The sequence below is a fragment of the Crocodylus siamensis genome, chromosome 2, assembly GCF_052110815.1.
Source record: "Crocodylus siamensis isolate JL-2025a chromosome 2, ASM5211081v1, whole genome shotgun sequence".
NCBI classification, from domain to species: domain Eukaryota; kingdom Metazoa; phylum Chordata; order Crocodylia; family Crocodylidae; genus Crocodylus; species Crocodylus siamensis.
In genome coordinates this window covers 228,104,574-228,120,218 of record NC_143396.1, presented here as the reverse complement: position 1 = coordinate 228,120,218, position 15,645 = coordinate 228,104,574, and the positions used below count along the sequence as shown (strand labels likewise).

The 15,645-nt window shown below is 41.5% G+C and overlaps 1 protein-coding gene across 5 annotated transcripts in view; it reads left to right on the top strand.

Moving 5' to 3' along the window:
• DPF3 (double PHD fingers 3) overlaps nucleotides 1-15,645 on the top strand; it is a 238,363-nt gene that overhangs the window by 131,184 nt on the left and 91,534 nt on the right. For all 5 annotated transcript variants that reach the window (XR_016440300.1, XR_016440299.1, XR_016440298.1 and 2 more), the window contains exons 4-5: nucleotides 6,456-6,583; nucleotides 11,159-11,254. Coding sequence is in view for 2 of the 5 variants with exons in the window: in XM_090033272.1 (XP_089889398.1) it covers nucleotides 6,456-6,583; nucleotides 11,159-11,254 (224 nt within the window). In the remaining 3 variants the exon portion in view is untranslated. The remainder of the gene's footprint in view (nucleotides 1-6,455; nucleotides 6,584-11,158; nucleotides 11,255-15,645) is intronic.

Sequence of the window (15,645 nt, the reverse complement as noted above, 5' to 3'; positions counted from 1 at the left end):
CAGAGATGATGGCTTGGGTGGCAGCTGCTACTGTGAAGATGGGAACGATTAATTGTAAAACAAATGCATTACATTGTATAGGAAAAGGGGCGGATGCCTATTTGTATTTTGAAGAGGTACTGAGAAGTGGGTTAGCCCTCCAATCACTAAAAATTACAATTTTGAATATGCAATACAATTTTGATAAACTGAAATTTTAAAAATGATTTTGTAGGACCTGTAAAAATGTGTATTTCTCTTGGAAGTAGTAGTGCACTGAAAACAAATACTGTCATGATGCTGACATGGATAATTGTTCAGATTCAGTGATGATGAGTGCAATGTAAGAACCTTGATAAACAGAGGATGCCACATTAAGCAAGTAAACAAAAATAGCCATGTTAATTTAATCACTAGGAAAGGGAAACTGTCAATGTAAAAACCATCAATTTAAATTTAAAAAATATCATCTATAACTTAATTAAAATGTTACAAAACCTTTACTTGTATCAGTACTAATATCTTAGGATATTAAAACTAAAAGAATTCTTAAAACATAATGTATTTTTCATGATTGATACTGTTGGTTTGACTTTTGTATCTTATTTGATTTTGATGTTGAAACGGGATCTGCCTGTTTTGCTTCTAGTATTGCATGTGGTTGCCAGGTGCTATTGCATTTAGAATACCCAGCAGGAAGAGAGTATATCTAAAAATGTAGTGACATTTCTATAAAAAAAGAGAACTTTTATTCAAAATAGCTTCAGTTGTAGTATTTTCAGGAAATGAGGTCTTCTCAGAAACTGAGGTATCAAAAAGAGATGGTGGAGCAAATTGATCATTAAAACAGCTTCTGGTTTAGAGGAATGAAGGATAATGAAAGATTTTACATGTATATTGAAAAGGTTTGCAGGGGAGTCCTGAGGATTTGTAGACCAATAAGTTGCACATCAGTAACTGGAAATTGGTGGAAACAATAATTAAAATAGAATATTATAAATACCTGGAAGATCATGATGTGATATGGTTTAACCAGCATGATTTCTGCACAGGAAAATTGAGTCTCATAATCTTTTGGAATACTTTAGACATATCAGTAAAATAGTGGGTAGGGAAAAGGGGAAGCAGTTCACAATTTATTTAGAATTTCAGAGGGCCTTTTGCAGAGTTCTACACATGAGGCCACTCAAGAAGTTAAGTAGTCATGGATGGAGAAGGACTTGTCATGAAAACTGCCTAGTAAAGTAGCAGCAAAGAGTAAATGAGGGATTATCACCATAGAAGAAGGCTAACAATAGATGCATCAAGATTTTTGCACAGGGTTCTTTATTGTTTAATGTAATTATTAATCTGGAAATGGGGGTGAGGTGTGAAGTAGCAGAATTTGCCAATATCATAAAGCTATTCAGGTTCATCAAGACCAGAGAGCACTTCTGAGACCTAAAATCTAGGTGAATGGACAGCATGATGGTAAATATAATGCATTGTCCATAAATTCAAAGTGATACTTATTGGAGGAAAAAAAGTTTAAACACATGACAGGGTTCAAAATTAACTCAAGAAAGAGCCCTAGACAACATAATAGACAGCTGAATGAAGACCGCTACTCAATGTGTAGCTGTGGTCAAAAAGCAAGCATGATGTTGGGATGCCTAAGAAGTTGTATGGTGAATAATGTAAAAGAATACTGCCATAGCTTTATGTAAATCAATGGTGCAACGTCAGCTGAAAAACTTTGTGCAATATTGGTCTGCACTAGAAGGTTATTGCAGAATTTGAGTGTGTTCAGAGAATGATGACAAAAATAAGGGGGATGGAATTTTTTTTGCATTAATAAATATTGAAAAGTTTGATATTGTTTACCTTAAGAAGGAGGTAAGCAGAAAGGAGTTTGATGGCAGTATATATAAAATAACACATGGTACAGAGAAGGTGGACCAAGCACTTCTGTTCTTCTTGTCTTGTAATAAGAAGAAGGGAGACATTCAGTAAAACAAAGCTGGAAAAGTTTAAATCGATAGAAAAAACTTTTTTTATTCACAGTGTATGCTTTAATGGCACAACCCATTGCAATAGGAAGATGTTGAGGGCAAGAGCTTAAGATTCAAAGAGGGTTTAAACATTTCTGTGGGTATCAAGAGTACCCAGAATTATCATGATAAACATTTTGGAAGGGTATTAAACTTCATGCTTTGGGCTTTAACTGTTAGAGCTCAGGATAAAACCTAATTTGTGCATATGTGTGTGTGGGGGGGGGAGGTTGATTATCCCATAATCCGCTAGTGTAGGTTATGCCTTTTTCTGAAACATCTGATAATGTCCAGTGTTAGAGGCAGGATCTTGGACCAGATCCATCATGGAAGTTCCAATGGTTTAATAAAGGTCTTATTTTCTACATAAAACCTACATTTGTGGGCTAAATTTTACTTGTCAGCATCCCTTTGAGTAGGGCTAAGGAGGGGAATGTACAACTTGCCAACCTGTATGAAAAAATCCTGAAGAATTAAATTGTTAGGGCTGTACAGAAATACTCTAAAAAGATGGTAGTATTTAATAGTATTTTGTTGGATAGGTTGAACCACCCTTTAGACTTTCATAGCAAGGATATAATTTGGTATTATCTAGGAGGACTAAAAGCCCTTTTAGACAGGTTATCATTTTCTATTACATTCTATAAAGCACCTTCTTAGGCAAAACCTAGGCATAGGAGGACTTACACATGGAAAGGAAGTATCTTTCATTCCTAGCATTTTGCCATTCCTTTCACTTCTAAGGCTTCCCACTTCCCCCAGGTTGTGTCAGCAGATTGAGACTTGATTAGAACTGGTCCACGGCAGTTGAGGTCTCAGTCTAGCCTCTGCCATCACAGGCCGTGTCCAGACGAGTGTGGCTGTGTGGTATGGAGTGTCACAGGCATGTCTGCGGCGCCACATACTGCACGTTCAATTGTTCTCTGCACTGCAAGGGAGCAGCGTGGAGGATATCCAGGGGTCAAAAAAACCTGCAGGAAAAAAAAGCGGAACAGCACACACAGGGGCAGCATGCGCCACTCAAAAGCGGAGCCGGGCTGGCCGGAGCCATGCTGCAGCTGCTGGCCAGGCTCTGCATGGAAGAATCACTGCTGCTGCAGGCCTGGAAGGCCCCCAGGCCCCCAGGTAAGGCTGCTGGGGCCAGTGAAGTGCTGGCCCCAGTCTCCCTTATGCCACCCGGGGTAACTTGCCACGTGCCAGAGCACGTGTAGCACAGGTTTTCCCTAGTGACGGTGCACTGCTGCTAGCTGTCCCCAGGGAACCAAATGTCCATACCACGTGTGGCTGTGGCCGTAAAGGCTGCTTCTGCTATTTTCAACATAACTTTCCTGCTTCCTGTACTTATGCTATATCATACTGGTTAGCCAGCTTCCAGAGGGGCTGGATTAAGTGTGTCTACATGTTCATTAATGTGCTTTCCGGTCTTTGCATTAAATTTAGTACCTCTAAAGTGAGATACTCAGTAAATGTGCATTAGGCTGCCCTAATGCACAGTAGTGAAAGCACATGCTTTTTTAGTGATGCTTAAAATGTGCAGTCACTTATTTTTACTGCACATTAGCATATTAGCATGGTTTTTGATGTGATGCTTTAATGCTCAGTAAAATAGGCTATTGCATATTAAGGTGCACATTTAGACACGCCCATTGTTGACCAGTCTGGGGCTTCATAGAGTAAAGCATGCATTTCTAGTAAGCTCTGTGTACTAATTCCCACTCCCCTCCTCTCTTTCCTCCATTAATGAGAACTGAAAATTTTGGGCTCCTAAAATGGGCCATAGATGTGTGAATGTTTGGTTACTGGGAAGATGCTAGAAGAGAGGAGAAGGAAACAGTGGTTTAATGGTTACTGTTTAGAGCTGGGAATCAGCTGTGCTGGGTTTTTCTCTTGGTATCCTGCTTAACCTGATGTCATCTGAGCACCACAGTATCTCCATCTGTAAATAGGGAATAATAATACTTCCCTAGCTCATAGAGCAGCAATAAGCTCAGAGACTGTTAATCTTTGGCTGGAAAGTGCTGTGGAAGGGCTGAGTGTTATTAGTAGCAAGTAGGAATGAGCGTGCTTTGGAAAGGCAGCTGCTCTCCTTGCCCTTAAACACTTACTTTTTCCATGTTAGATTCGATTTTCAACTCTTTGGTGGCATACAGGACATTCGTTGTGTTCACATGGATTTTGCTTAATCCCCTCCCCTGTTCCCTATTTTAATGCATTTGTTTGCTGAGTGTGTTGGAATCCAGAGACAGATATAGCCTATCAGAGTGAAGATGGTTGCTACCCATGCCCTTGAGCTTGGTTGCAGCTTTGCCTTCGATTGCAAAATGTCTGATCACCAGTTGGATTTTTCAGTCCCACAGGGTTCCAGAAACAACACTGATGTCCTTTTGTATCAGTGCAGGGTGCAAACCAAGCCAAAACCACACAGACATGGCTATGGAGGTGCCCTAGTGACTTCCCACGGAAGGCTGTAACACTTAAATCTTTCAAGCTGAAATGTCTGTTTCCAAATTTAACATACACTGCATGAACCAAATGGATAAGCAAGAAGAGTGGGAAGGAAAGAGGCACCCAAAATTTCAGGATGATCCCTCTCCTCCCTTTTTTTTTAGTTCATATAACCCAGAGGTGAACCTGTATTATAGTCAGGGGAGCCTGGTGGAAGGGGTTACAAATAGGTGAAGGGTTGCAGAACTCAGTTTTGGAAAGAAAGACTAACTGAATGGCTTAGTCTCTTCTTTGGAATCAAGGTTTCCACTCAGTGCCCCAGCTTCCTGTTCTGGGAAAGTTTCCTTTGAAAAATGCCAGAGCTTTGGTGTTCTGCATGGTTTGTACTCAGACTTCCTCTCAATAAAAATGGGAGCTTTTGCTATAGTTGCTGCCCATGTTCTGTGCTCTGTGGCCCTTCAGAATATTTGAAGAATCCCTTTAAGATCCTATGATCTTCACTTTGACTAAGGGACCCTGAACTCTTTTGTTGGCTTTGGAGTCTTTGGCATAGCCAGAGAACTGACACACTGCTGGAGAAGTGGTCTTCCCTCAAAACTAGACGATAGCACACCCCACCAGATAATGATGTTTGTTTAGTTTGTACAAAACAATTTGTACAACTGTTTGTACTATGATAGTGTCTCTGATGGGCTAGGCTCTGTACCAGCACAGAGCAGTCTCTGCCCTGAAGACCTTACAGTCTGAGTGCAGAATGAGAGCAAGCAGATAGCAACAGATGGGGAAGCAAAATGTCCCAGTCAGATGAGGGAATGGGGTACAGGTGTGAAATCAAATGCTAAATAGTAAATATCACACCTGGTACTGAATTACTTCCCAAACAAAATCATATGGAGAAAGGGACCCAATCTAGAGCGGGGGGACTCTTAGAAAGTGAAAATTTTGGCATGTTGAGGCTGTGGCTTACTGGATGTTTCACTGAAAGGGGTAACTGTAGGATTAATCTGGTTGAATATCTACATAGGTAGGAATAGGGGACTGGGGGATCCTGAAGGAGATAGAATTCTTCCTTAGGTGCGTTTTAACATCCAGGTTGTGCTTTCTTGTACCGTGCTATGCTGTGCTTGACTAGCAAAACTAGCTGCCTTTCTCTGCTCATAATCCTGTGACAGCCTTCAGAACTAGACTGCTGTCTGCTCGCCACATTGCATCAACCGTCTTTGTAAATCTCCATTTACTTCTGGGGGTGCATGCCCCAGGCTGCCCTAGAGCCAGCCTTTGGGTGAGAGAACAGGGTGGGGGAGGGAAACACTAGCTTGAGAATTTCTTTCTCTCCATGGGTTAGAGTCTGCAACTCTCACTTATGCTGAGTTTTCTTCCTCACCTGAGCAGTCTTATTTAAATCAAAGTGAAGGTTGTAGAGTCTTGACTTAAAAGTGGGAATAGTTACTCAGTTGCAAATTCAGAGACGGAACCCTTAGATTTTATTAAAATTCTCAGCATTATCCTACCTCCGAGATCATTTGTATCTCAGCACCCTGCACCTGAATTGTCTGTTTTCTGTCTCTTTGTACAACATGGTTCCACAAGCAATTCAGTGTCATGTGAATTATGCCAGAAATATACATGTATTTTTAAAACTATTTCCTATGTCGGGGAAGGAGTTTAATATGTATAACTCCCTCTTCCAGAAAAGCTGTGGGAATATTTTCCTATTATCCTTATCCCTCTTTCTTATTTCCTATTTTCTTTTTATTCCCCAGCAAAATAATGTCCAACCTTCCTTCCTTGCACCCCAACATAGGAAACTGAAAAGAGGTCAGTGGTTCAGCAAGGTAGAAATGAATCCTTAGCATAAGAGGTTAATAGAAGAACTGCTTCCTTTACTCTTTAAGATATGATTGAGTTTAAAAGTCTGGCAGCCTGTTCCTTGTCCTCTCCCCCACTTCTGCTATGTATGCTTGCAAGAGACACACAGAGTCTCTTTGTTTTGTTTCTCAGAAGTTGACCTGCCTCTCAAGAAGGATGGGTTCACATCAGAGGGAACCACGCTGGAGGCCCTGCTGCGTGGAGAAGGGATTGAGAAAAAAATGGATACTAAAGAAGAAGACACTATACAGGAAATCCAGGTAAAAGAGAGCAGCTCTGTTGGCTAGATTGTATGTCTCTATACGCTGACCGCAGGATTGGCTTTATGATAATTTTTTTATTTTCAGTATCCAATGGTGTCCTATGACATTTGTGTCTTTGTGTTGAAATGTTGCATTAATGCATAGTAATGTCACACCATTGTGCCACAAAATGTCACCAGACTACAGAGTTACTCTCTGATGCTCAAAATAAATTCAGGATTTGGCATAACTGTTCAGCAAAACTGTCACAGTAATTCAGGTTGGGCTGCCACATTCTGGATTGTTTACAACCAAGACACTGCAGCAAAGTGAGATTATCAGATGCTGATTAGCAGAGAGAGGTCCAAACTATGAATTGGATCTGAGTAGCCTCAAACTTTGAGTTCAGATTTGGCTTTGAAATTGGGTCATAGCTGCTCACTAGAAGCAGAGGTGTGTCATTGGCTCATCTCTTTTCCTTGTCTAAGCAGAGAGAATTGTAGAAGTTATGCAAACAACATAAATGGTTTTTAAAATTCTTTTAGTTTTAATAGCCTTTTGTATTACCAATAAAAGGCAGTCTTTCTCTTTGGCCTCATATTATCCCTTGGAATATTAATAGTAATTATTTCATTTTGATCATTTGCCAGTATTGAAGTTTGAATATAGCTGCAGCCTTTGGCAAAGTCAGGGTTCTGCCAATGTATGGAGTGATTAACAGAAATATGTTCAATTCTCGTAACATAAAAACATAGTACTTGGAGGGGCCTCCTGGCCACTGAGTCCAATTCCCTGCTTTTGTGTGCAGTCATTTGTATAGACTAAAGGATCCATGAGATCATGCACTACAGCCCTTCTCACACACCCAGGGCAACACAACATCTTGCAAGAAAAAAACCCATCCATGGAGGAGAAGAAGAAATTTCAAAGACCTGACAACTTGCCTCAAGTAAACAGCAGGGGAGGCAAGGACACTGACAATGACTTGGCTAATGCAGCGGTAAGGAAAAACTTAAACCCAGGCAGATTTGCTCAGGTTTGAAAAGCTTTAAGGAACTGGGGATAGATTTTGAATGAGTTGAAGGCATTGCTTGGCATAGTCAATACTAGTTTATAGTTTTTAGTATAAACCAGGCATGACCTGTACAACCTGGTGATACTGGCTGAGCATCACATTTTTTCAGGTCATTCCTGAAACTCACAACCCAAGCGTGTGACCCACCAGACAGCTAAACTGAAAGTCATGACAGTCACATTGACATAATTCTGGGTCCAGTCCTGCAGGCCCCATTGAAATTTCAGGTATGTAAGGGCTGCAGAATTATGTTCCTAGGTCCTAGTAATGGAGGTAGGGAAACCCTGGCAAAGAGGAAATGTCTCACATTCACACAGAAGGAACAAGTTCTATGTGAAAAGCTTCCTTTGTTTCCTCCTTCACTAGTAGGTCTGGTTCTAATAAACGGAAAGTCCTAAAGTCTTTATTTATAGCAGCTTCCAAGGTCACAAGAAGCCATCATGCAGCATCTCTCTGAGATCGACAAGTGCCTTTGGATGTTGTGCAATCTGAGCTCCCAGATTACCCCCGGCATCAGCCTGAGGAAAGAGACTTCAGAGACAGTGGAACTGACAGCAGTCTTGGCATCACTGCATTAAAAAGGCGGGGGAGGGGTATGCCTGTTTGCAAGGAGTCTTCAGCTGTACCCTCTGAGCTGTGACCTGTCTCATGGAAGCTGGCTTCATCACTGAGTGGATGTGAGAAGCTTGGTTTGCTGTTGTTTTCTTTGCAAATGCAGCTTGGTTGGATTTAGTCCGTACAGTGTTTACTGAATGCTGCTGATTGAGCAGGTATTGCAGGACCTGATGGAAGGGGTGGCTGGACTGGCTTAGGACAAGACCATAATTAATCTTTTGTGCCTATACAGCCAGGTAAGGGGTGTAAATCTCCATTTTACATGGGCTCCAGGTCTTGCTGGTCACAGCTCAGAAGGATTCAAGAGGAAGCAACCCCCTGAGCTAGTACTGTATTTCCATTCCCATGAAGGGAAGTAGGGAGCGAGTGGGTTGGGATAGGCAGATTCATAATTCCCTCCTTGATCCCAGCCATTTACTGCCCCTTACTATGAAATGAGAGTGAATTTTTAATGTGCTTTTGGAGTAAAGCTGCATCAAATCCTTATCAGTGTTGAAAAGCGAGGGACTGGAAGAGTGTTTTAGAAGGACAAAGTAGACAGTACTAGATATTTGCTAAATAGATGCATTCAACATGGCCAGATGTTCAGGTACAATCAGTATGATCAAATGCTATATTTACAGGAGCTGAGGATCAGGCCCCAAGTAACAGCAATACTGAATCCACGCCTTAAGCAGGGCAAATGGTGCACCACCTACTGCAGTTGGTCTGAAACAGCATTGTTGCCCACTTGTAAAAAGATGCTGTAGCATTTTTCACAGGAATAAGATACCTTACCCTGGCTTTGCAGCTGAATTCGTACATAGCTGATCTTTCTACCTTAAATTGACCCTGCAGCATCGACTGGAAAAAATGCCCCACCTATATACTTTTGTATTTATTCAAATCCAAGACAATTTCCCCACCCAGCACAACATAAGCCTTGTCTTGGATTTAGGTACGGGCCTAGATCAGGTGGATTCTGTGGCTCTAGCAGTGGCCCTGACCTGGGGAGACCATGTGGTGTGGCCCAGGGAGCATATGGGAGATTGCATGGTGTCACTTAATTTTTCCACCTTCTGGTAACCAGAACTCTATGAGAAGATCAGCTATCAAGGTAGTTTGACCCCATAAATGGCCTCTTGGGCCACGTCCAGATGTGTGCAGACATTTGGTTCTTGGGGGACAACTAGTGGCAGAGCATCTCGTGCTGCTGCTGGTTGTCCCTGGGGAATGCCTGTGCCCTGCATGCTCTGGTGCACAGCAAGTTACCCTGAGTGGGGTAGGAGAGGCTGGGACCAGCACTAGGCTGATCCCAGCAGCCTTACTTGAGGTCCTGAGGGTCTCCTGGGGCTGCAGCAACAGCAAACCCGCCACATGGAGCCAGGTTGGCAGTGGAGCATGGCTCTGGCCAGGTGTCAGGCTCTAGCTTCACGCTGTGCATGCTGCCACTGCGTGCGCCACTCCACTTCTTTTCTCCTTGCAGCGTTGAGAACAACAGAGCGTGCAGTATGTGACACTGCAGATGTGCCTGCAGTGCCACATACCTCATAGCCGTGCTTGTCTGGATGCAGTCTTAGGGTTTAAAAACAATGCAATATAAATACAGAAACCCACAAATTAATTTGACCCCCTGCTAAACTTTGAAAATTATTTAACCTGTTTAAGAGGACCCTGGCCAGTGTTTATGCCCCATAGTGTAAGTGATTAGATTCTAATAATGGGGTGTATGGATAGTTCTTCTGATTCTAAACCTTTTTCTAGTAAAATCTGTTATATTCTTTTCCACCCTAGCAGTCAATTCTTAAGGTACACCAGAGGCAACACTAATGTGATGTGCTCTTATTCTCCCTCTGCTGGTTTTCTAGCATCTGTTAACTAAAAATATACAGGAGAACTGAACAGATCAGAATTAGATAACAGATTTTAAAGGCTGTCTATCACCTCTGACTTTTTGAATTAATTTCATGACTTAATGTTGCCATCTGAAGACTGGCCTGTTTTAGATGACTTAGTGTTTTCAGAATAGCTCCTAGAGAACAGGCACTCACATTATGATTGGCATAGGCCAGCAGCCTTGCTTGCAGAGATACCAAGGATTGTGTGAGTTATGAAGAATGAATTATCCTGTCACTTCTTTAGGAGTTTGCTCCTTGTCATTGTTGTAGGAAGGTTTGCAGTACCACTGCCTGTACTGTCTGCTTTGTGATTGCTTCAAGTGCTAGCAAACCAGACATCTTTCCCCAAGAACAGAATTCAGAAAAACAGGAAAAAAATCTAGCAAACCCCAGGCACAGTCAGTGAGCAACTAGTATTCCCGTTAGCTTCAATGGGAGCTGCAGGATACCCTATTTCTAGAACTATATGGACGCCTATGGTATGGGTACCCTGAGACCTGTTAGACACGCAGGAGACTAATGCTTCACTAAGTGGAGAAAAATTCTGAAGTGCCACAAAAGGAAATGTTCCTGGTTTCTAAGTTTTCATCAGAGGAGGAAAGTGTAATCTGTAAAAACAAAACAGAACAAAACAATGCCTGCACTGTCACAGCTTGACTTTTGCTGTTTTTGCTGCCAGCCTGGTCTTTCTTAGAAACCACCTTTGTGGGAAACCAAGGGCAGGCAAGGAAGGACATGACATTTCTGTGGGTGCTGGTTGGGAGGAACTGGCATTAAAGAATTAGCATAAGTGTAATTCTGGCAATGGTTTAACCATCAGCTTGTCTATTGTATCCATTTTTGTCCATCTTCACCTTTTAAAACTGCATCTTCCTTGTGGCAGGGCTGTGTCCCTCCCTGTGAGTGGAGAGTGCATTTTGAGTACCATCTCAGTCTCGGTTGTAAATAATAATAATTGATCTTGTGTATCTTTCAGTGAACATTTGCCTTTGCTTTTAAACATAAGTCTTTGTCATTTAAATATAGAGGGTTCTGGAAAATGATGAAAATGCAGATGAAGTAAATGAAGAAGAAGATTTGGAAGAAGATATTCCAAAACGAAAGAACAGAGCCAGAGGAAGGGTAGGTTGAATCCCTGTGGGGGAGAGCAAAGGTGGGGAACGAAGCTCTTTTCTCACATCCTCAGCTGGTTTCTGTTCATCATCTTCATAAACACAGTGTAGATCAATGGATAAGTGAAGATGATAACCATGTGGTAAACTGTAGAATCATACAGTCTTTTTTTTTCATATTCTCAGTTTGTTTTGCCTATTAACTAAGAAATGAGATTGTTGTGAGACTGAAAATGGGGACTGAATATATTTTATTGATATATTTTTATTTTTGAAGTGAAATTGACTATCAGTGATGATGATATTCTGTTGTTACAGTCCCTTACCTTGCAACAACATTCACAATTAAAAAAGAAATGCAAACTTTGCTTACAGTTCCAACATCCAAAAAAAAAATCAGCAAAGGTAACAGTGAAGCTTATATAAATACATTTCGTTACAGTCTTTGAAGCTGGAGTCAGAACTGAAAGGTCGTAGTAGTGCTCTGGGCATGAAATCTTAGCCCCTTTGAAGTCAATGGCAAAACTCCCATTGACTTCAAGAATGGTGTGGTTTCATCCTCAAGCAACAGCAACCTTCTTTGGTCCTGTCCCCTCACAATTTCAGCACAAAGTCAGCTAAGTAACCAGGCCAACATTTAAAAGCTTGGGGCCAACATTTTCAGAAGTAGGTTCCTAAAGTTAGGCAGGCATCCAAATAAAAAGTGAATGTGATTCTCAGAAGTGCCAAGCACTTGCATCTGTCATGGAGCTTCAGGGGAAGCTGGGGGTAACTGCTGTGTCTGAAAATATGAGATTGTAGGAGTGCAGCTGAAGATGACTATATTTTGGGGTAAATAAATAGGGTAGAAGAAATTTTAAAGCTGCCTGAAAACACATTGAATAGTTTTAGAGTGTTTCTGTGCATCCACACCTCCCTCCTCCTCTGTTTCGTTATTGTTCTATTATTTCATCTTTCTGTTCTTGTTAATTTGGGTGCTAAGCCTCCTGGATAAGAAATCAAGGCAAATTTTCCTTTAACAGAGAAAAGTATATTTCTCAAAACCAGTGGAGCCAATTCTAGTCAATCTTTTTTTTCAGTTTTCTTGTAAATGCCCCCTCCGTCAGATTCCCAAACTTAGAATATTTTAGACGGTATACATTTCAGGAAGTTATGTGAACTCATAAGCAAAACTAGGAGATAGATCAATGCATGCACACATACTGAACACTCCAGTTCTTGCAACCCTTTCCAAATACACTTGCTGCCACAGGATTTGAACATGCCTGTCAGGGTGTATGAAGGACAAAAAGGGTAACACAAAAGGTATACCAATCTGGAAAGAGAATTTTATTCTCTGGCATCCATTTCATACATCTCTGACCCATACAAATAATGCCCTGAGGTTATTGTTACATGCAATAGTGTACTTCCCTATCCTGGAAGGTATCACAAAACAATTCTATCACTTTATCTCTGCCTTTCAAAATAAAAGAACCTGTGGGGGGTTAGGAGCATCATGTATCACATTCACCTTGAAGCATAAACTTATATCTTACTTTTTAGACTAGAACCCCGTGCTAGTGGTGGTCCCAGTAAAATCTCTGGCCCTTTCCCTGCTACTAATATTATCTCTGCTAGTACCTTTGATTTCACATGAGACTGTAGAGGGGAGGTGGTAAAAGAGTTCCAAATGCTGTTAAACTTTCATAAAAATTGGATGTAGTAAGAATGTTGGCACAAAGCGTAGGTGGCATTGTAAATCTAAAGATGGATCCTCAGCTGGTATAGACTGGTGTCCCTTCCATTGCTATCTGATTTACAGCATCTGAGAGCTTATGCTTTGCTCCCTTTTAAGCCTGTTCCTGATGAGGGTCTGATACAACTTAGGAACCACAAAGGATTTGAAATTGAGGACACTTGAAATCTGAACCTGAGAAGGGACTGTACTTCTGTTACCTAGAAGGCTTTGTTTGTGGAATTGTTAGAGGAGGGGAAACTGACAGGTGGAGGACCTACAAAAGGAAACAAGATTCGGAGGAGCTGGGCCTTTGGGGATTCAGAGAATGATCAGGAAGGGCTTAAGTCATGGGCACAGAATTCACGCAGCATAATTATTGCTCTGGCCATTCCAAATTGTGCTCCTTGCTTTTCCTCCAGCATTCTTTTATTTTTATCCTGAGACCCTATATCTGTCCCTTTGGCTGTTCTCTCTGTCTCCATTTGGCTGCTTCAAGGCTGCTGAGAGAGGCTTCCAGGCTTTGTATATCAAGTCTCCTAGTCCTTTTGCCGCATCCCTGCAGGAGTATGAAGTCATTTGTGAATGACTGAATTCAACAGACTGAAGCCCTGACGGCAAGCACGTGGCACTGTCTGTGCCTCTGGGATGACTGCTTAGTTTGCTGGCTCCCTAAGGCTAGCCCTGACGTAGCAGGAGCATGAGGTCCAATGCTGAAGGCCAAGGAGATGGGTTTACAGAGAGAGGTTTTTACAGTCTCTGTTGGATGGAGAAAATGGGGAAGGAGCTAGAATGTGAAGCTTGTAATGCAGTAATGTGGCTGCGCATGTGAAGTCCATGTGCTCTTCAAGAGAAAACTAGAGGATGTTATCAAAGTCACAAAGGGATTTAGGAGCCCAAGTCCCCATGAAAGCAATAAATTTAATTTGAAAATATCCCTGTGTTCAGTTCATGAAACAGTGTATATGGCATGCAACCACAGCATGAATGCTGTACCCTTGCATTTCTGTAAAGGATGGTTTGAAGGGAAACAGCTGGCTGTAGATTAGTGAAACTCAGCAACAGATCTTAAATTACTATTCTAGTCTGAAAAGTGACTATGTAAAAATAGCACTTTCTTACTCAACAGATCTGCTCTCTGTGTATATTCAGAGTCAGACCTGCTGACTAGTGACAAAAGTAAGATGTTACAGCTTTTTCATCCCTCTGCAGAACCAATCCAGATAGGTTGGGAGGGGGCCTGGATTCTAATACATCGATACAATTGTTTATCAGGGCCACATTAGTTACACCTGCCCAAATCTGCTGAAGAGCCTAGGTGCTAAAGAGGGCCTAATTTGACTGGTGGGACCTTTTACTGTGCTGAGTAAATGGAGGGAATGCAGGTTTGCTCTCAGAGCCTGGGGTGAGTTTGCAGAGCTGGCAGTTGCTATTTGTAAACTAAGCACATTTGATACAGAATTATTGAGTTTCTGTAAATGTGGATTCTGTAAAATAACTTCTGCAATTGTATTTAATTTTACTTCTGTTTGGCTCACCTGAGAAGATCATGCTGTGGTCATGCCCTGTGACTTGACAGTATCTATGGCATCCAGGCAAAGTCAACTAGATGCCTCCTTCCTTCAGAACCATTATATGGATGGATATCACACTCCATCCAAAGTCATGAACCGACTTTATTGGGTTTGTTCCCAGCCGACCATTGGGAAGGGGTTTTCTTTAACCTGTGCAGTTTTTATAAGACCCTCTTTTCAGAGATTCCAAACAATGTATCAGTTTAAAACTGTCCTCTTGCCCTTCTCTTCAAACTTATGGAGATAAGCAGCTCAGTTTGTTACAGTGCTGTCCTGTGTATATACAGTATGTGTTGAGTGTTAGTTTATACCATCCTTTAATATTTAGGTCATTAATATTTTCTAAATCTCCACATTGTCTTTACCTGCTAAAGCTGCTTCAGTTTATTATTCTCACACACAAAAAGCATAGGGATATAAGGCATGAAGCTCTCGGAAGGAGAGGAGGAGCCCAAACTTTATAGAAACAATGAAATTAACTGGTTTAGTTGACTTTGCTTGGGAACTTAATAGCTTGGAGAATTAGTAGAAGGTAGCATTTAGTAAAGGTGGATTTCTGCCTCTAAAGTACCAACTCAAATGCAGATTAGGCCTAAAGTTATTGCCTTCTGAAGGGTGCCATTGGCCTAAGTGAAATAGTTTCAGGGTTGTGCTCTGTTTCCAATGCCCATGTCATAACCCCTGTCATTATAAATGGCAGTAAGTGTTCCCCCGTGGCATCCTCAGTGGAGAAGGCTTAGGACTGAATGGCATTGACACTGAACTCTATCTTTACTCATGTGAAGTTCAAGTCGGCTTTGAGACACATCTATGAGTCACATTGTCCTGTAGATAATCTGAGCTCTGGCCCTCAGCACCTTTACCAACATCACATGTACTTTAGAAATACAATATTTTAGGTCTGTGTTTGGGCCTAATATTGCTCAAATAGCCTTATGCCCTCCTATTTGTTCACCTGTGAGTATGAGATGGTACCTTGACTAACTATGCATGAACAGTGGCCAAGGAATTGATAGAGTTCCACTGCTAATCAAGTAGGGATTTTTGTTCTATGGATTTTCTGCTGCATTGAAAGTTCCAAAAATATACAATGTGCCTTAGAAGATGAAA